This window comes from Eretmochelys imbricata, chromosome 10, assembly GCF_965152235.1.
Source record: "Eretmochelys imbricata isolate rEreImb1 chromosome 10, rEreImb1.hap1, whole genome shotgun sequence".
Lineage (NCBI taxonomy): Eukaryota > Metazoa > Chordata > Testudines > Cheloniidae > Eretmochelys > Eretmochelys imbricata.
The window spans coordinates 31,540,677-31,560,648 of NC_135581.1; the positions used below are offsets into that span (position 1 = coordinate 31,540,677).

The 19,972-nt window shown below is 43.8% G+C and overlaps 1 protein-coding gene across 7 annotated transcripts in view; it reads left to right on the forward strand.

The window, feature by feature from the left end:
• The window catches only part of MPG (N-methylpurine DNA glycosylase), a 47,318-nt gene that overhangs the window by 6,444 nt on the left and 20,902 nt on the right, over window positions 1–19,972 (forward strand). For 2 of the 7 annotated variants that reach the window (XM_077828501.1, XM_077828502.1), the window contains exons 2-4: window positions 6,876–7,016; window positions 7,674–7,907; window positions 11,133–11,337. In XM_077828501.1, coding sequence (XP_077684627.1) covers window positions 7,683–7,907; window positions 11,133–11,337 — 430 coding nt within the window. In that variant the 5' untranslated portion in view covers window positions 6,876–7,016; window positions 7,674–7,682. Of the gene's footprint in view, window positions 1–4,727; window positions 4,766–6,697; window positions 6,845–6,875; window positions 7,124–7,673; window positions 7,908–11,132; window positions 11,338–19,972 lie in introns of those variants that run through there. The other 5 variants (XM_077828497.1, XM_077828503.1, XM_077828499.1 and 2 more) reach the window with 4 other exon arrangements.

The following is a 19,972-nucleotide window of genomic DNA, read 5'->3' on the forward strand; positions in this document are numbered from 1 at the left end:
TCTGCAGCACTCAAGAAATGCCGTTACACTTGTTTCACTTTCCCTGAGTGGAGTTTGGTTGAGACAGGAGAGGAAGAGGGAGGGGAATTTACTTTTATCTGGTGCAACATTCCAGCATAGCAATTGGTACTCTGTGCTGTCCTGTCCCGATGTCATTAGAGATCAACTCAGCCCCTGTTTCAGCTAGCCAGCCCCCTGCCACATCCAGATTTCTTTCTGCGTACTTGCCAGAATTGTTTCTTTAAATTTTCTGTACCTCTTGGCTGCTGTATGATTGGCAAGAGTCCATACTGTGGGGTCCTTTACCTCTCAGCTTGTCTCCCTCTGCTATAGTGCTAGGACATCCTGCTGTGACCTGGCTGGCAAAGAAATGTTAGCAGAAGCCTCCTCTCTCTCTGGAGAGCTGTGAGAGGGAGAGGCAGGTCTAGCTGTTGCATAGAGGAGCTGAGAATACTGTCTGACCCCTCAGGTCCTGGGCTATAGGTGAGAGCCTGATTTTGTATGTTAAGTGGGAAAGAGGGTGATTGATTTTGCTTGAGCAGCTGAATCCATGATGGGAGAGGAACATAAGGAGGGCCATAGTGAGTAAGACCAATGGTCCTTCTAGCCCAGTATCCTGTCTTCCAACAGCAGCCACTGCCACGTGGTTCAAAGGGATTGAACAGAGCAATTACTGAGTGATCCATCCCTTGTTATCCAGTCCCAGCTTCTCGCAGTCAGAGTTTAGGGACATCTGGGGAATAGGGTTGGGTCCCTGATCATCTGGGCTAATAGCCATTGGTGGACCTATCCTCCATGAACTTATTCAATTCCTTTTTGAACCCAGTTTTATTTTTGGCCTTCACAATATCCCTTGGCAATGAGTTCCACAGGTTGACTGTATGTTGAGTGAAGTATTTCCTTTTGTTTGTTTTGAACCTGCTGCCTGTTAATTTCATTGGATGAGCCCCAGTTCTTATGTGAAGGGGTAGATAACACTTCCCTATTCACTTTCTCCACATCGTTCGTGATTTTATACACCTCTGTCAGACCGTCCCTTACTCATCTCTTTTCCAAGCTGAAAATTCTCCGTCTTTTTAAACTCTCCTTGTATAACAGCTCTTCCATATCCCTGATCATTTTTGTTGCCCTTCTCTGTGCCTGTTCCAATTCTAATATATTTCTGCAGAGACAGGGTGCCCAGAACTGCATGCAGTATTCAAGGGGTAGATTTACATAGTGATATTTTCTGTCTTATCTGTCCATTTCCTAATGGTTCCTAACATTTGGTTAGCTTTTTTGAATGCTGCTGCACATTGAGTGGATGTTTTCAGAGCACTGTCCACAATGACTCCAAGATCTTTCTTGAGTGGTGACATCTAATTTAGTCCCCATCATTTTGTACGTATAGTTGTTTTCCAATGTGTATTACTTCGCATTAATCAACATTGAATTTCACCTGCCATTTAGTTGTCCAGTCATTCAGTTTTGTGAGATCCCTTGTAACTCTTTACAGTCTGCTTTGGATTTAACTATCTTGAGTAATTCAGTGTCATCTGCAAATTTTGCCATTTCACCGTTTAATCTGTTTCCTAGATCCTTTATGAATATGTTGAAGAACACTGGTTCCAGTACAGCTCCTTGAGGGATCCCACTGTTTACCTCTCTTTGCTGTGAAAACTGACCATTTATTTCTAACCTTTGTTTCCTGTCTTTTAACCAGTTACTGATCCATGAAAGGACCTTCCCTCTTATCCCATGACTGCTTACTTTGCTTAAGAGGCTTTGATGTGGGACCTTGTCAAAGGTTTCCTAAACGTCCAAGTAGACTATATCCACTGGATCACCCTTGTCCACATGTTTGTTGACCCCCTCAAAGATTTCTAATAGATTGGTGAGGCATGATTTTCCTTTACAAAACCATGTTGACTGTTCCCCAACATATTGTGTTAATTTATGTGTCTGATGATTCTGTTCTTTACTATAGTTTTAATCAATTTGCCTGGTACTGAAGTTAGGCTTACTGGCCTGTAATTGTCAGGATCACCGCTGGAGCTTTTTAAAAAAATTGGAGTTACATTAGCTATCCTCCCATCATCTTGTACAGAGGCTGATTTAAGCAGTAGGTTACATACCACAGGTTTCAGAGTAACAGCCGTGTTAGTCTGTATTCGCAAAAAGAAAAGGAGTACTTATGGCACCTTAGAGACTAACCAATTTATTTGAGCATAAGCTTTCGTGAGCTACAGCTCACTTCATCGGATGCATACTGTGGAAAGTGTAGAAGATCTTTTTATACACACAAAGCATGAAAAAATGGGTGTTTACCAATACAAAAGGTTTTCTCTCCCCCCACCCCACTCTCCTGCTGGTAATACCTTATCTAAAGTGATCACTCTCCTTACAATGTGTATGATAATCAAGGTGGGCCATTTCCAGCACAAATCCAGGATTTAACAAGAACGTCGGGGCGGGGGGGGGCGCGTAGGAAAAAACAAGGGGAAATAGGTTACTTGCATAATAACTTAGCCACTCCCAGTCTCTATTCAAGCCTAAATTAATTGTATCCAATTTGCAAATGAATTCCAATTCAACAGTCTCTCGCTGGAGTCTGGTTTTGAAGTTTTTTTGTTGTAATATCGCAACTTTCATGTCTGTAATCGTGTGACCAGAGAGATTGAAGTGTTCTCCGACTGGTTTATGAATGCTATAATTCTTGACATCTGATTTGTGTCCATTTATTCTTTTACGTAGAGACTATCCAGTTTGACCAATGTACATGGCAGAGGGACATTGCTGGCCCATGATGGCATATATCACATTGGTGGATGTGCAGGTGAACGAGCGTCTGATAGCGTGGCTGATGTTATTAGATCCTGTGATGGTGTCCCCTGAATTGATATGTGGGCACAGTTGGCAACAGGCTTTGTTGCAAGAATAGGTTCCTGGGTTAGTGGTTCTGTTGTGTGGTATGTGGTTGCTGGTGAGTATTTGCTTCAGGTTGGGGGGCTGTCTGTAGGCAAGGACTGGCCTGTCTTCCAAGATTTGTGAGAGTGTTGGGTCATCCTTCAGGATAGGTTGTAGATCCTTAATAATGCGTTGGAGGGGTTTTAGTTGGGGGCTGAAGGTGACGGCTAGTGGCGTTCTGTTATTTTCTTTGTTAGGCCTGTCCTGTAGTAGGTGACTTCTGGGAACTCTTCTGGCTCTATCAATCTGTTTCTTCACTTCCGCAGGTGGGTATTGTAGTTGTAAGAATGCTTGATAGAGATCTTGTAGGTGTTTGTCTGAGGGGTTGGAGCAAATGCAGTTGTATCGTAGAGCTTGGCTGTAGACAATGGATCGTGTGGTGTGGTCAGGGTGAAAGCTGGAGGCATGTAGGTAGGAATAGCGGTCAGTAGGTTTCCGGTATAGGGTGGTGTCTATGTGACCATCGTTTATTAGCACTGTAGTGTCCAGGAAGTGGATCTCTTGTGTGGACTGGACCAGGCTGAGGTTGATAGTGGGATGGAAATTGTTGAAATCATGGTGGAATTCCTCAAGGGCTTCTTTTCCATGGGTCCAGATGATGAAGATGTCATCAATATAGCGCAAGTAGAGTAGGGGCGTTAGGGGACGAGAGCTGAGGAAGCGTTGTTCTAAGTCAGCCATAAAAATGTTGGCATACTGTGGGGCCATGCGGGTACCCATAGCAGTGCCGCTGATTTGAAGGTATACGTTGTCCCCAAATGTAAAATAGTTATGGGTAAGGACGAAGTCACAAAGTTCAGCCACCAGGTTAGCCATGACATTATCGGGGACAGTGTTCTTGACGGCTTGTAGTCCATCTTTGTGTGGAATGTTGGTGTAGAGGGCTTCTACATCTATAGTGGCCAGGATGGTGTTATCAGGAAGATCACCGATGGATTGTAGTTTCCTCAGGAAGTCAGTGGTGTCTCAAAGGTAGCTGGGAGCGCTGGTAGCGTAGGGCCTGAGGAGGGAGTCCACATTTTACCATTACATATTACCATTTACATATTACCAGCAGGAGAGTGGGGTGGGGGGAGAGAAAACCTTTTGTAGTGGTAAACACCCATTTTTTCATGCTTTGTGTATATAAAAAGATCTTCTATGCTTTCCACAGTATGCATCCGATGAAGTGAGCTGTAGCTCACAAAAGCTTATGCTCAAATAAATTGGTTAGTCTCTAAGGTGCTACAAGTACTCCTTTTCTTTTTACATACCACAGTTACTAGTTTTGCAGTCTCATATTTGAATTCCTTAGAACTGTTGGGGTGAATTGGTTCCAAAACCATCTCTATTGAAACCTCAATCTGGGACAGTTTCTCAGAGTTGTCACCTAAAAAGAATGGTTCAGGTGTGGAAATCTCCAACACATGCTCTGCAGTGAAGACCAATGCAAATAATTCAAGTAGCTTCTCCACAATTGCCTTGTCTTCCTTGAGTGCTCCTTTAGCTTATCGGTTGTCCAGTGGCCCCACTGATTGTTTGGCAGGCTTCTTGATTATCATCTTTCCACCAAGTTTCTGTGATGCCTATTATATCAATATTGACATTTAATACCAGGCACTCAAGTTCACCCGTCTTAGTATTTAGACTTTTAGCATTTGTATACAAGCACTTATAAAATTTGTCAATATTTAGTTGTCTGCATTCATGTGATGTAGTTGAATGGGACTCTTTTTAAGTTGATTGTTTCTCTTCCTAGTCTACAGGTACTTTATAAACTCCTATCCTTTCCTTTTTACTAGGCTATGGAGAATCCCTGTTAAATAGATCCTTCCCTAAGGTATGTCTCTGTCCGAAAAGAGTGCTTCTCCGCATCTGTTGGCTTTCCCCCAGCTTTTAGTTTAAAAATTTTTCTACAAACTTTTTAATTTTACTTGCCAGCAATCTGGTTCCATTTTGATTTAGGTGGAGCCCATCCTTCCTGTACAGGCTCCTCCTTTCCCAAAAGGTTCCTCCATTCCTAATAAACATAAATCCCTCCTCCCAACACCACTGCCTCAGCCACCCATCGAGATGCTGCATTTCTGCCTGTCTAACTGGCTCTGCGTGTGGAACTAGAAGCATTTCAGAGAATGCCACCATGGAGTCCTGGACTCAAATCTCTTACCAGGACTGTACATAAGTCTGTCTGTCTGTAATTGAGAGATCTGCAACCTTCGTGTCCGGCAAGCAATTGGCTATGTGTTTCTCCTAGTTATCAGAAGCCTGGGCAGTTGGGGACCTCCCTCTGGAGCCATCTGCTTCTCCAGAAGCAGCTAGAGCAGCAGCATGCTTTTAACCATTTCATGTTTGCTCTCTACTAAAGGCACATACAGGAGTGGGCAGGAAGCCTGCTCTAGCAGGTGCAATCTGCACTGGTGAGCCATTGCCATGTGACGTGGCTGGCTCTGTAGTTGGTGAAGACCTTCATGCCCTCTCCTCCTTTATAAATACTCTGGAAGGAGCCGCCTGTGAATGCACTCTGGTTAGAATAACTAGAGAAGGCTGGGTGTGCCTGAGCAGCAGCAGTGTGTGCTAAGAACTTGGGCTACATGGAGCATGTCAAGTGCTGAGCAGCATCAAAACCTTTTATATATGTGCTGTTGACCGGTCTGTCATTACAGAATGTGGTGTTACAGGAAATAGTGTTGGTGATTCAGTAGGGGGCACTATTTAATCTGAGTCAGTACTGAGCTGGTACTAGGGCACTGTGCTGTTGAAGGGGCCATCGGTCAAGAGAGACATAAAATGTTGGTACAAATGGCTTTCAGCATCCATGGCATTTTTAGAAGTATATAGGTGTTCTTGCCACACATCAGTGTGGGCAATTACATACTTATTATGTAATTCTTTCCCCTGCAGTTTCAGTTTGTACAGGATTGTTCTTCATTTCCTGTTGAGCACTTTTGCTTGGAACATGGCAAGCATTCATCTAGAGGTGGCGTCATTTCAGAGATTGGTGAAGTGATTCATATTATAGCAGAGTTACGCTGAGCTTTCCATCAAGAATATGTCTACACTGCAGCTGTGGGTGCGATATGCAGCTTGAGTAGATGCCCCCATGCTCGCTGTACCCTAGCTAGCTCATTAAAAATAGCAGAGGATGCTCCGGCCTGGGCTTCAGCGCCTGCTGCACAAGCCCACCTGTTGACGACATCCTCACTGCTCTTTTTAGCAAGCTACCTAAAGTACAGCTAGCATGGGTGCATCTACTGGAGCTGCCATTCACACCCACCACTGCAGTGTAGATGTACTATAAAGCTCCTGTTTTCGCATGCTCACAACCTCCTGAAAGTTTTTCCCTTTGTGGCTGGAGCTTTCTTAGCTTGGTCCCAGAAAAGAATTTTGAGAAGGCTTGAACTTGATTTTGGCCTTTAAGGCATTTTATATTATTGGAATATGGGAAAAATGCACTTTCCCCACCATTTAAAATATTCTTTTGTACACTAATAACTCAAAAATGGATGAGCCAAGATCCCCTCTAAACGTTGTGTGTAAATAGTCCCTACTGGTGAGCTGGTCTTTTACTAGATTTGGAGGGGAATAGTTCACACTGAAGAGTTGTAAATTGCTTCTGAGCATAGTGAGTGGTTGTATTCTAACAAAAGCCCTGTCCCCTTTCGTGACATCCCAATATACAGCTTCATAGCATTTTTTGACAGGCCCAAAGGAACTGTTACATTGAAACACACACAGTCCTCGAAACTGTTCTTGCTGGCCTTTGCTTTTTCAGATGTGCCTTGCAGGAAAAAGTCTCCAGTCCAACAGTACAGCAGCAAAGGTGAACCTCACTGGTTTTACCTGCGTGAGATGTGAACTTTGCTTCCGAGTGCCCAAGTCATATTAATACTTAGCGTAGATCTTCAAGTGCTTTATACAGGTGAGTAAATGTAATTATCCCTGTTTTACAGATATTGCAACTGTGACACAAAGAGTGGAACAGTGATTTTCTGAAGCTCGCATATCAAGTCAGTGGCAGAACCAGAAAAAGTACCCAGGTCTCCTGATTCCCAACCCTGTGCGCTGAACACTGCCACTCATCTCACTGATGTGTAAATGTTCAAAAGTTATTTGGGATCATACTTAGGCAGTTTTAACAGAAGTTCTGATGCAAGCATGTCTACAGCAGATGTGCTACCACCGTGCTTGCTATAATCCAGTACGTTCGGACTAAATGAGTTTGTTAGCATGAAGAATGTCATCTTCTTACTTGACTGATCTGTGCACTGTGTATGTTCAGAGCCTTTTCTGCTCACTTTGCTGTCTGAACTGTTTGTTTCTCTTTACTGCTGTGAGCCCTGCTGAGCCAGCACAGGTCTTGAAATGGTTCTTAGTTTTCTTTGGCTTGTGTATCATTTAACAGAATTGCATAATCTTTGTTACAGGTTGTTTTCAGGGCTAGCAATTAGAAATTTATTTTTACTTGTAAATTTAGGAGATTTGATTTTATTTGGATTCCGTAAAAGAGAAAAACTGGAGCCCCGGGCTGCTATTTTCCAAACACTTGTCAGAGCAGAGGCCAACTTTGCATTGCCTGACTTAGCTGCCTATAAGTGTGTAACCTAGTTGTAGACTGTGTCTAGTTTGTCCAATAAATTAGAGCTTTTGTATTCATTTGGATAAAAGGATCTGTGTAAAGGTCACCATCATGGAAATTAGTTCCTGTAAATACATAAAAAGAGTTTATTTCATTTTTTTTTAAATGACAGTTTTCCAGAATGATGCCAAGAAAAAGAAAGCGGTTAACTCCATTAAATGCTGTCCAAAGTAAACCAGGCTTCTCTCCAGCTGACACCTCTGGGAGCCTGACAGTTCTCCTTGATGGGAATTCCTCTCCAGTAAGCAGCAAATACTTCAGTGAAGAGAAGAGGACATCTTCCCGGCTAGGGACAGACTTTTTCAACCAACCCTGCATCAACCTGGCTAAATCATTTCTAGGACAGGTAATTGATACAAGGACTCATGCTCGTGTCCGTGCCAATAGGTTTACTTTATGGTACAGCACACACCAACAACATAAGTTGTTGGACCATAACTGCATCCTTTTACTGGGTTTTAATTCCAAGGCTCTCTGCTGTTACAGGAAATATGGGCTCACTCCTGCTCTTGGTGAAATCACTGGGACTTTTGGGAACAGGGTTGGGCCCATTTTGGTTGTATGAGCAGAACCAGTCTCTTATCAGATCTCTTTTCTATTGCATTTTGCATTAAGCTTATCTTGAAGCTTTATTTTTTTTTAATCCGGTTTACTCACTGAAATGGGATTGGTGACTGATCCAGGGCCATTATTCTTGTAACAGGTATTCCTATATGTTGGCTTTGTATTTTCTTTGGCTGGGTGGCCTAGTGGATAGGGCACTGAACTGTGACTCAGGAAACCTGAGTTCTATTCCCAGCTCAGGCGTGCTGGGTGATCCTGGGCCAGTTATTTCCCTTCCTCTGTCTCAGTTTCTGTATATGTGAAACGGGGATAATGCTTCTGACCTCCTTTGTAAAGCGCTGTGAGATCTATGGATGAATAGCAGTTTATAAGGGCTATGGATTATTATTATGCTATAATATGTCAGAATAGTTACTTCTCTCTGAAAACCCAAACTACCATTCTAGACTTTGTGCCTTCTTTCGTGCTGCCTTGTATCCTTGGAACAGCATCTCACTTAACATACACCAAGCTCTCTCCTCTTAAGAGGCAGATATTGCCTCTTTCTTTGCAGATGTGAAGGGTCTTAACTCTGCCTGAATCAGCATGGATCGATCCTACAGAAAAGGCAAGGTGCATGATTTCACCCTTCCTTGTGCACTACTTAACTGTGTTCCATCAAGGATCCCTTTGCACTAGAATACAATGTGTTTTGTGGGGCAGGCTGTGGGTGTCACGGGGTGGGCCTGTTGGATCTTTGACTGTGCACATCCATCAGACATTCTCTACCTACCCATAGGCGGGGAGCCACAGGAGCCCTGAGGCTGTGATAGCAGCTGCATAATATCTTCACGGCCTTCCCCCTGAGGGACCAGAAATCCCCATTACATAGTTCAGTTAGATGAGTTGTGTACTTTAGCCCAGAATTAGCCCTTAAATCTTTCAAACTCCTCCCACACACTGCTGAGGCACTCCAAAGGTCTCAAACTTGTGTGTTCCAGCTCTGTATTGTCCTGTGTTGTGCCTGTTATCGCTCTTGGAATTTTTTTTTTTTTTAAGTTGTCATGGAAAAGTTTCTGTCAGTCTTAGATTTGGTAAAAGTTTTGGATTTTGTCTTACAAAACCTAAATTTTGGGCCATACTTGGCCTGACAGTAACTCTTTAAAATGCATTTGGTCATATTAGTATGCACCGTCAATAGGACACAGAAACCTAAATAGAATAGAATACATCATAGGATATTTTGCATATGTACTAGTGAATGAGGATAGGTAAGGGCATTTGCTTATTTTTCCACTAGGAGAAACCCTTGTCTCTATTCTGCTTCAGTGAATTGTTTTTGCTGTAATGGAGGACAAAATACAGATGTAGTTTGCTAATCATCAGTGGAAGAGGTGTCCTGAGTGGCTTTCTTTGTGCACATTTGGGGTAGCTGAGAAATCAAGGAAATAGCTATGTGAATCTTAAAACCATAATTTGATCTTCAGCATTTCTTCTGTTTAAAAGAAAGAGTTATCCATGTGTGTCTGATGCTTTTGGAGCATAAAAGCTGACTGTCATTAGTCACAGATCATGACTTCAGACTGGCCAAAAAATTAGTATGCTTCTGAAGCCTCTCTGTGCATATTCCATGATTGAAAATGGTAAACTCAATAATTTCTCTGATACTGTTGATAACTCGGGAGTTGTTAAAAACAGATTCTAAAATGCAACAGTTGTAGTGTTTGATGCAGATCTCTGGCAAATCCATTACTGGATCAGGCCAACAATTGCTTTAGCAATCCAGTGCAAGCATCTGGCAGGAATTAAGCTCTCTGCTTCATGAGGGTCATTCCAAAACCACTTATTTTTAAATATGGGAGTGCAGAATGTAGTATAATTAAACAGAGAGTTTGTGCCCAAAAGAGGCTACGTTGAAGTATTTCATAAACACATTAAATAAAACAAGATGTCTGGAAACAACATTAGGTCAAACCACAAAAAACAATGTGTATGGATTTTGCTTATGTTTTGTTTCTCTCTCTCTCTCTCTCGTTTTAAAGTTCTTTTCACCATTCTCTATTTCTCCACCTGCACTGAATTATTTACTTAAGTGCCAGCAGCAGGGAGCCTGTTTCAATAGTGAAGTTTTGTCAAGCTGTTGCCCAGAGTCTCTCCGCTGCATGTTATGTAGTGTGGAAACTACAAAAGTATTATTAATACCCTGTTTATGACTATGTGCCCAGCTGGGGACCAGAACTTGGTACTAGTCTTGGTAAGACTGTGTCCAATGATGAAGTTATTTCATCATATTTGTTGTCATATTTTCCTCTGAATTAAATAATACACATTTAATGATGTGCTAAAGTTGTGATTTAGAGTCAGTGTCAGTGAGTTAACAGGTGGCACTCTTTGCTTCAGCCAATACACATGTTGGATGGAACAAAAAACAAGTGTGCAGGCTGGAAAAAATGACCTTATTTTATGCCTATGTAACAACATAAATCTGTACTGCATGATACAGTCACATTGAAAAAAATGGAACTTATGTTAGGAACTTATGATAGGTAAGTGTCTGGATCCTTGGACTGAGGTGTGGCACCGGATGGGAGCTGGAAAAGCTCACATTAGTTTGCAGTGCATTCTATGGGAGGTGATGGAGAAGCACCCATTATGCTGTGTGATAATCCCTGATTCTTTACATTTCTGTACTTCTCATGCTTTTTCCAGTGACCAAGGCTGTGTCTACACTACAGGGACTATTCTGGCATAGTTATGTTGGTGTAGCTGTGCCAGCAGAGCCTTGTAGTGTAAGTGCAGCCTACATCAATGGAAGGGGTTTTTCATTTGTTGTAGGAACACTGGCTCCCCAAACAAAGTTAGCTTCTGTCGACATAGCTGTGCCTACACTCAGGGTTAGGTCGGCATAGCTGCATGGGTCAGGGGGTTGAGTTTTCTTCACACTCCTGACTAATATAGCTATGTTGACCTAACTAAAGGGTTCCTTACTGTGGGACTCACTAACACACACTTTTGACCTCTCTTTCAGATTTTAGTTCATAAACTTCCTGATGGCAGAGAACTCCGGGGAAGGATTGTGGAAACAGAGGCATATCTGGGTGGGGAAGATGCAGCTTCCCATTCAAAGGGAGGGAAGCAAACTGCAAGAAATGCAGCAATGTTCATGAAACCGGGAACCCTGTATGTGTACCAGATCTATGGGATTTATTTCTGCATGAATGTTTCCAGCCAGGGTAAGTGGGGACTCAAGAGTTATAATGATTACGGAATGAGGTGCTTCCGTAGTGCAGATATTCATACTTGCCATGTCCTCAGTCATTTATGAATTTCATACAGACTCTTAGTCTGCAAAGACAGTTGCTACCACCACCTTTGCCTCCCCTCGTGACTTAGGCCTGGCCTACACTGGGGGCGGGGGTGGGGGAGGACGGGGGTTTTGATTTAAGTTACGCAACTTCAGCTACGTGAATAATGTAGCTGAAGTCCACGTACTTAGATCTACTCGCCGCGGTGTCTTCACTGCAGTGAGTCGACTGCTGCTGCTCCCCTGTCGACTTCGCCTGTGTCTCTCGCAACGGTGGAGTACAGGAGTCAAGGGGAGAGCGCTCGGGCGTCAATTTATCTCATCTAGACTAGACGAGGCTAGACGCAATAAATCGACCCCTGCTGGATTGATCACTGCCCACCGATCTGGCAGGTAGTGTAGACATACCCTTGGTGCTTCTGCTCATGGACCCATAGCTAAAAACAACCCCGGAAGACTTGGCCACTTTAAATTTAATGTTGCCATTGACAACTATGTGAGTATTACACACATATTGCAGGCAGGGCCTGTCTCTTACCACGTGTATGTAATGGATTTAGCAGAATGGGGACCCGATCTCAGATGAGGCCTCTAGGCAGTACTGGAATACATATAATATTTGAGTCTCTAAGGTATAATCTGTATTTGACAAACTTTTCTTAGGATGAATTTAGAAAATTCTCAGTGTTGTTATCCTGAGATGCTGCCTCATGTGTGCAACCTCTGTGCTAGACAACACTGATGGTGGTTCATGATAAATTTGTTTACAGTCTTTCGAGGACACAATGTAGCTGGATCTATAGATTATGTATTAATTATATTGATTGATTAAGAACTCTCAGTTATCACTTTGAGGGTTGACAGGTTCATGTCCCAATATCAGGCTCAGTATTATTAAAATTACTATATATTTGGGAACCCCGATGTGCACTGTTGCAACACTCACAGTATAGGAACTCTTCTATATTTACAATAATTTATTAATACATTTAGCACAGTCACAAACACACTAACTCTGTAAGGTAGATAGAGATAATACAGAATGTACATCTCTACATTCAGCTCAGGATATACTCCATATACTCACATTATCTCTTGCAGAACAACCTGAAATGTTAGCCATCACCTTCCTCATCATCACCAGTGGCCATTATTCTGGCCCTTCCCAAGGGCTACATCTCTTTCTCCTCCCGCATACAGGCTGGGATACAGCTTTTATAATATGTTACACTAACGCCACTATGTCTAATGCGTTGGGGTTTCTCCCCTCTTCCTTATTTGTATTTCCTCACCTACCAAAGTTGGCGTGTCATTCTCCTATAGGTTAGCATATTAATGATCTCAACTTATTGTCATGTAGGTCAACTCGTTGCCATGGCACTATTGTGGTCAGACATTTGTGGACGTTTTATCCCAAAGCTGGTGTTAGCTCATGTTCCTGTGGTTGGCTGATGTCATTATGGACAAAATTCCCCCTCACACTATTATTTCCAGTTCCCCAAAACTTAGGGGTGATCATTAGGTCACTGATCTGTGCCAAAGTTCCTAGGCCTCAAGTCTTATGCTAACTGCTGAAGCCAGTGTCTTACAGGATACATGCCTTATATTTACTTCCTTATGTGCCTTATATTTACTGTTGAATATAGGCAGCATATAATGAAGGCAAGGCAGTGAATATAATAAAGGCAAGCTAGCTTTATGGGCTATAACAAGTCCTCATATGTGGTGGAATGATGGGAAAATTTGGTGTCTCCTGCCCAAATCATGAGGGGTTGCTGCTGTTGGAAAAGGACTGTGAAATATCAGAGTCTGTGCCTTGATTTACCTTAAAAGTAAACTCCCTTATTTTTGAAGAACTTCAAACTTGTTTCAGTGTTGTTTTTAAAGATAGTTAAACTCTCGGTCTTCTGAACAATTTATGCACACAAAAAAAAATTAATAAGTCATCTGAGAGCTGCTCATTTGGGAAGAATCACTACAGATTGACTGAAGTAAACTTCTTGCACTGTGGTGATAATATTAGGAAGCCCTCATCAGGGGAGCTGGGACTGCAGTTGGTGTGAAGGACTTCAAGTTATACTGAAACTTATCTGAAAATATCCTTCCAAGCCTGCCAATGTGTTATTCATTGACGTGCAGAATGACTTTCCTTCAGTCCTACTTTGTCTCACTTCCTGTGCAGTTCGGAATAAAGTTATGGGTTACTAAAGACATCCTAATATTGCAATAGGTTATTCTTAGAGGAACTATTTAATTTATTTTATTTTGGAATTTTCAGATGATATTTTTTAATGGTTTTGCATTTGTGCCAAGGAGGTTTTTTTTAAAAAAAATCACTTGGCATTTTCCTAAGTAGGAAGCAAATGTTCGTAGTACAAGTGACCATGAATCTTCAGATGTCAGTCTTTGGAGCTCAGCCAGCCAGCCAGCCAGTGTCAGCTTAAAACCATAGGGAAGAACTAGTATATCTCCCATGGCTGTTCCAGGAGGAATCTTGTGTTCCTGAATGGAGGAGTCTGGATTGTATTGGACTAGCACATGTGAATTTCATTAAGATGTCTCTGTCGAGTCTGTCCAGATAATAAAAGGCAGAGTGCTTCCTCAGCTGGGATGGGATTTATACAGCTTGAAATATTGGAAATAATAATCTTCTGTTAAAAAAAAAAAAAAAAACAACCACCATCTTTTGTGCTTAAATTGAGTCCCTTGACATGATAGAAATTGGCTCTGTCAGCAGCTTTTCCTCAGATACCTGTGTTCAGGCTTATTAGAAGGGTTGATGTCTGTGTGCGGTCTGTTCATATATTCACTGGGTTGTTTTTGTTTTAAGATAAAAATTTGTCCTCATCAGTAGCCCTACAGGGGATTTGCAAGAACAAATTTGCCCCTCGTGGGCTGCTCTTCCATTGTACGTCTGAGTCTTGTATTGGAGCTGAGAGCGTCAGGTGGGTTGGTGAAGCATTTATACAGATACATGTCAGAACATGTAAAGAACAGCTAGGCAGAGTCTGTTGATACAGATTGCCTTGCTCCTGTAGTAGCTTCCAAAGACCTGTCTACATTGAGGAAATCCGTCCCCTTGGAACTGCACTGATGTCATTGTGCTGCGGCAGACATCCAGCATTGGTGCAGAAGTAGCTGTGATTCTTTCTTGGGGTGCCCAGGGCTGTGAGTTACTGTTACCCCCCCTTGCCTCTGTGAGAGAGAGACAGAGACTTGTTCGTGCTAAACTCGGTGTCAGCTCCCTGACATCCCCAGTCTATTAGTCACCCAAACAAATTCCTCAGGGCTCTGCCAGCCCCTGCTTTGTCTTGAAAGTTAACACTGGATGTACCCCAGTCCCTGAGCTCCTCTGAGTGTCCCCCTTTAGTGTTCAGCCCCTGTCACCGGTCGCTCTCAGTAATTACCAGATTTCCTATTCCCAACGGAACGGTATATATACACACACAGCTTCATTGGTACAGCTCAGGATCAGGGTCTGTAAGACACCATAGCACAGAGATGTATTTATAGTGAAACAATTGTAAGTTTATTGTCAAAGATAAAGATTTAAGAGATACTGAGAAAGGATAATGGAAACAGAAATGGTTACATGTAAAGCAAAAGGTATAACATGGTCCTTAGAGCCTACATTTACCTTTAACAGGCTGAAATCCTTGTCTAAAGCAGTGTCTCGTCTAAAGCTTCTGCCTAATGTCACCAATCTACATGGCTAGGATCCAGCATTCATGAATGCAAAAGGCGCTGTTCTTTTTGCTCCCTTGCTGATGGACAACCAAAATATCTGTCTTGTCCCCCAGTTATAGACCAGTAAAGGTTGGAAACACCCTCCATTTGTTCTTCAGTGTGCTGACCCTCAGGAGGACTTCTCAGCCTCATGCTGACTTGGAATGCAAATGTAGCTCCTGTGTGTTTGGCTTACAGTGCTTAATTTACATCAGAGACAGGGACAGGTGAATGGCTATAGTTTGTCCGGCAGAAAACCTGTTTGTCAAATTTGCTTTTTTAAATAGTTTAAAACACATTTTAGTAGGTACATATAACTGCTTACACACCATCTGTATGTACAGCTTTCATCAGGTATGGCCAGTGTGTCTCCAGCTTTCATTTGATACCTTACAATTCATAATTTATAGATAAATACCATGAAAGCAATGTGTTCGCAGTAGTGAGTTTGTCAGCCCTGATAGGAATTGCTGACAGAGTAGTGAATCCTTTGCCAGTTGGCACCACTAGGCTTCTGTATTGCAGCAGCTCAATCCAGTAATTTACCAAAGGAGCAGGACTTGCATAATACCCGCTTCTTCGAGTGCTGGTCCTTACATGTGTATTCCACAAGTGGATACACACGTGCACCCCGCGCCTGAGATTTCTAGCAAGTCGTGTCCATTGGTCCATGCCTGTTTAGTTGTTCTTGTGCTCTCAACCAAGGGTGTAAGTGTTGGTGGGACTTATACCTCTTCCGTTCCTTCTTACTGTTGCATGGCCCGAGTCGGAATCCTCTATGTCCACAGATTTCTCCAGGCTTCTTCTGCTTCAAACCTGTAAATATATAGTATAGTTAGGGTATGTCTACACTAAAAACACAACAGCAGCACAGCTGCAGCATAGACCCTTACTACAGTGACAGGAGGGGTTCTTCCATCTCTGTATAAATTAACCGCTCTGAGATGCCATAGCCAGGTTGATGGAAGATTTCTTCCGTCAACCTAGAGGAGTCTGTATCGGAGCTTAGGTCAGCTTAATTACATTACAGTGTGCGAAATTTTTCACAGCCCTGAGTGATGTAGTTAAGAGGACCAAATTTTGGGCTTGTCTACATTACCCTCTGGATCGACGGGCAGTGATTGATCCAGTGGGGGTCGATTTTATTGCATCTAGTCTAGATGCGATAAATCGACTGCTGAGCGCTCTCCCATCGACTCCGGTACTCCATGGAGTCGACGGGGGAGCATCAGCCGTCGACTTACCCCAGTGAAGACACCACGGTAAGTAGGTCTAGGTACATTGACTTCAGCTACATTATTCACGATCAGCCTCCCCCCCACCCCCCGGGTGTAGACCAGGCCTCAGTAGCGTAGACCAACCCTGAGTTTCTCCCTGCCCTCATGGAGTCTCTCCCTATGGACAAAGATGCCCAGAGTCTAAGGTTTAAGAACTGCATCTCCTGTGCCCATTCCTTTTCTGTGAGCAATGAGCACCAACACTGCCTCTGTTGTCTGGGAGAAGTGCATATTTCAGCTAAGGGCAGTATTTGCTGTTCATTTCCCCCTGGAACCTGTGAGGCACAAGAGCTGTAGCTAAGAAAACATCCTATGGAGAAGGCTATGAGACCTCAGTCTGATCCAGACCAGGGAGATTCCCCCATACATCAGCCTCAACTGACGAGCAGCATGCCTCCGAGCACAAGCTTGGGAGCAGAAGCCAGAGCTGCTAAGCCTGAGAAGTCATCATCCAGGACTTCTCATGAGAGTAAGGGATGCTTCTGTAAGCATAAGGACAGATCTCCTTCCAGGTCTGCGCCCAAGTCGGGTGAGTCCTCACATGTGGGCAAGGATCGAAGGAGAAGAGATGTGGTGGAACCAATTTCAGCTCTGATCCTTAAGCCTAAGGATCGGCATATACTTACACCATCTAAGAGCTTCCCAATAGACTTTGATGGTACCGACCCATCACTGTAAAGACCTGCCATCCACAATGATTGTGGATGCACAAGATTGATCGGTCACGACTAATTGCACATCATGGACTCTGGGACAAACTGAAACTTGCACCTCACCAGAGAATATCTTAACCCTACCTTATCCTTAGTCTTCTCTTCTTTCGGGTCTGACCAGAGACATTGTGAATGGTTATGCTGGTAGGAGAGTGAACCGAGAACACTCATGGCTGATCTGTCTTACACTATTTTTCATTAGGAGGTTTCCCTTCACCTGCAATTCATCCCAAAAAATAATTTCCGAGTTACACATAAATCAATCTATCAATTTACCGGTATTCTTCCCAAAACTTCCTGTTTCTAGTGAGGACAGGAGACTTCACTCTCTGGATGTCAGTGAGCTCTGGTGTTCTACCTGCAAAGGACAAAATGGATAGAAAATCACCAGGATTAATTGGAGCTATAGCAGAGTGGTTATGAGGACAGGTATTATCTGCTCGGCAACTATCTAAGTAGATCTCCAGCTGCATCATTCTGTGTTACCAATTAGTGCGTATTCCTCCCCTGGCTGGGGTGAGAGCCCATTCCACTAGAGCACGAGCCACTTTGGCAGCACCTCTCTGAGAGGTACCTATTGTGAACACGGGTTCCGACTTTCTTCTGTCTGGATGGGTGCTCCACCCCCACTCCATTCCCTCCCCCCAAGGACCACCCTGCTCTGCCCTTGCTCCGCCTCTTCCTGCCCCCGTGCCACCCGCTTCACCCAGCACCTCCCCACCGCTGCTGAACAGTTGATGGCTGGGTGGCTGGTGGGTGCTGAGCACCCACTATTTTTTTCCATGGGGGCTCCAGGGCTTGGGCTCCGGGGCTGTAGACCAGCTACCTGAAGCTCCATCCCTACATTCAGGAAACATTTGTTTCAGTTCAAGCCTTCTCTGCAGATGCAGCTGTTGGGCCTGCAGTATGACAAGAATCTATAACTGTATCCTCACAACCCGCTCCTGTTTAAATACTGCTTATCTATCACCCATATGTGGAATACACATAGGGACCAGCGCTCAAAGAAGAAATGGAGGTTGCTGACCTTTAATTGGAGGTTCTTTTGAGATGTGTGGTCCCTATCTGTATTCTACTACTCGCCTTCCATCCCCTCAGCTTTGAATTCTTCTGATTTGCGGTAAGAGAGGAACTGGAGAGTCTGCACTGCCCTTATGCCCTCAGTTCAGCGCTCAAGGAGAACAGCTGCACAGGCGTGGACCAATGGACACTACTTGCTAGAAATCTCTGGATCTCAGCCACATGATGCATGTGGGTATTCACATGTGAAATACAGATAGAGACCACACATCTCAATCAGTGTTCCCTCTAATTTTTTCCATCCCTGTGCGGAATAAATTTTGTTATATGCACTGAGGGATGTGTGCCACCAGTAAAAACAAAAAACCTAGATATAATATATATATTTTTTAAAGTTACCACAGGGATAATTACTCCAGCCAGGACAGGTTAGGGATTTTAGAACTCACTACTCAAAGAATTAAATTTAAGTGTAAGAGAAATAAAAATTATGAAATGCATTGACGAGTCAAAACACTAAAATAACTCACCTTGAAAGAATAGAATTACAGAGAATATATGGCAAAGACTCCTGTGGTACCTTATAGACTGACAGATGTATTGGCGCTGAAGCTTTTGTGGGTGAATACCCACTTCGTCAGATGCATGAGAATGTGCGTTGCAGGAAATACCAAGAAGTAACAACAACAATAATACAAGTATGTGTTGGGAGGTGAGTGTGAAAGAGACTGTGCGTGCATGTGTGTGACACACAGAGACATTGTGTGTGCTGACTGCTGGGGAAAGCCGTACGCTGTCTCTTTAAGACAGTCCTGAAAGCTCTCCTGCTCTGTCCTAAGCCCTGTTATCTCCCCTCCCTCACTCTGCAGAGGTGGGGTACATGGGGAAGGGGAGAGAGAGAGACTGTGTGAGCTGGCTGCTGGGGAAATCTCAGAAACACTGCACTGGGTCTTTAAGACAGGCACTCAGTCACTCACCGTTCAGACCTCAGTAGTTCTAAGTCCTCCTGAGCCCTGCTCTGTGGAGATGGGGTACAGGGGCCGGGGAGGGGGACACCCTGCCATCAGCACCCCCTCCCTCCCTGACCCCCCACAGCCAGCAGGAGGGTCTTGGGAGCAGCTGCAGGACAGAGCAATGTTGGGGGTGGGGGGGCACCTGAACACAGGCTGCCGGCTGTGCTAGCTCAGCTAATCAGCTGGGCTGATTAAATCTCTCCTGCGCAGCCGCCCATGCGTCCATCTTACAGGGAACACAGCTCTTAGTGAATCTCCAGTTACAGGTCTGTAACCTCCATTTTCTGTCAGCACGTGCATCCATGTCATTAGAGGCTTGCACCAGTGTTGCTACATCAGTGTGCTAAACTGGTGCAGCAGGAAGCCAGTGTCTCAAACATTCTGGCCTTTCAGCCAGCCAGCCATAAGATGGAGGAAGTCCCCTTTTATAGGGAGAATTGCCTGCTCAGACACAGGGGAGATGTATTGGCTTTCCTGGGTACGTGACAGGACTTGGTACTGCTTTTCCTGTGACCTTCACTGTGGCTATGATATAAAGAAAAAGCAGTGAGAAAATAATCCGTCACAGAGCAGTAGATGAAGTATGGTCTTTCTACACTGCCAACTCTACCACATGGGAGAATCGTGCTACAACTTGATAATGCTTCAGTCATTGGTGTCCTAGATCGGTCTTGCCTGGGAAGATGGGACCAAACTGTGTTTTGACATGATCCCCTCATGTGATACATCGGGCAGTGCAGGCGGGCTCTAAATCAGCCATGCTGAAAGCCAAATCCACATGACTTCACAATTTGGCACTCCAGGTGATGAGTCCC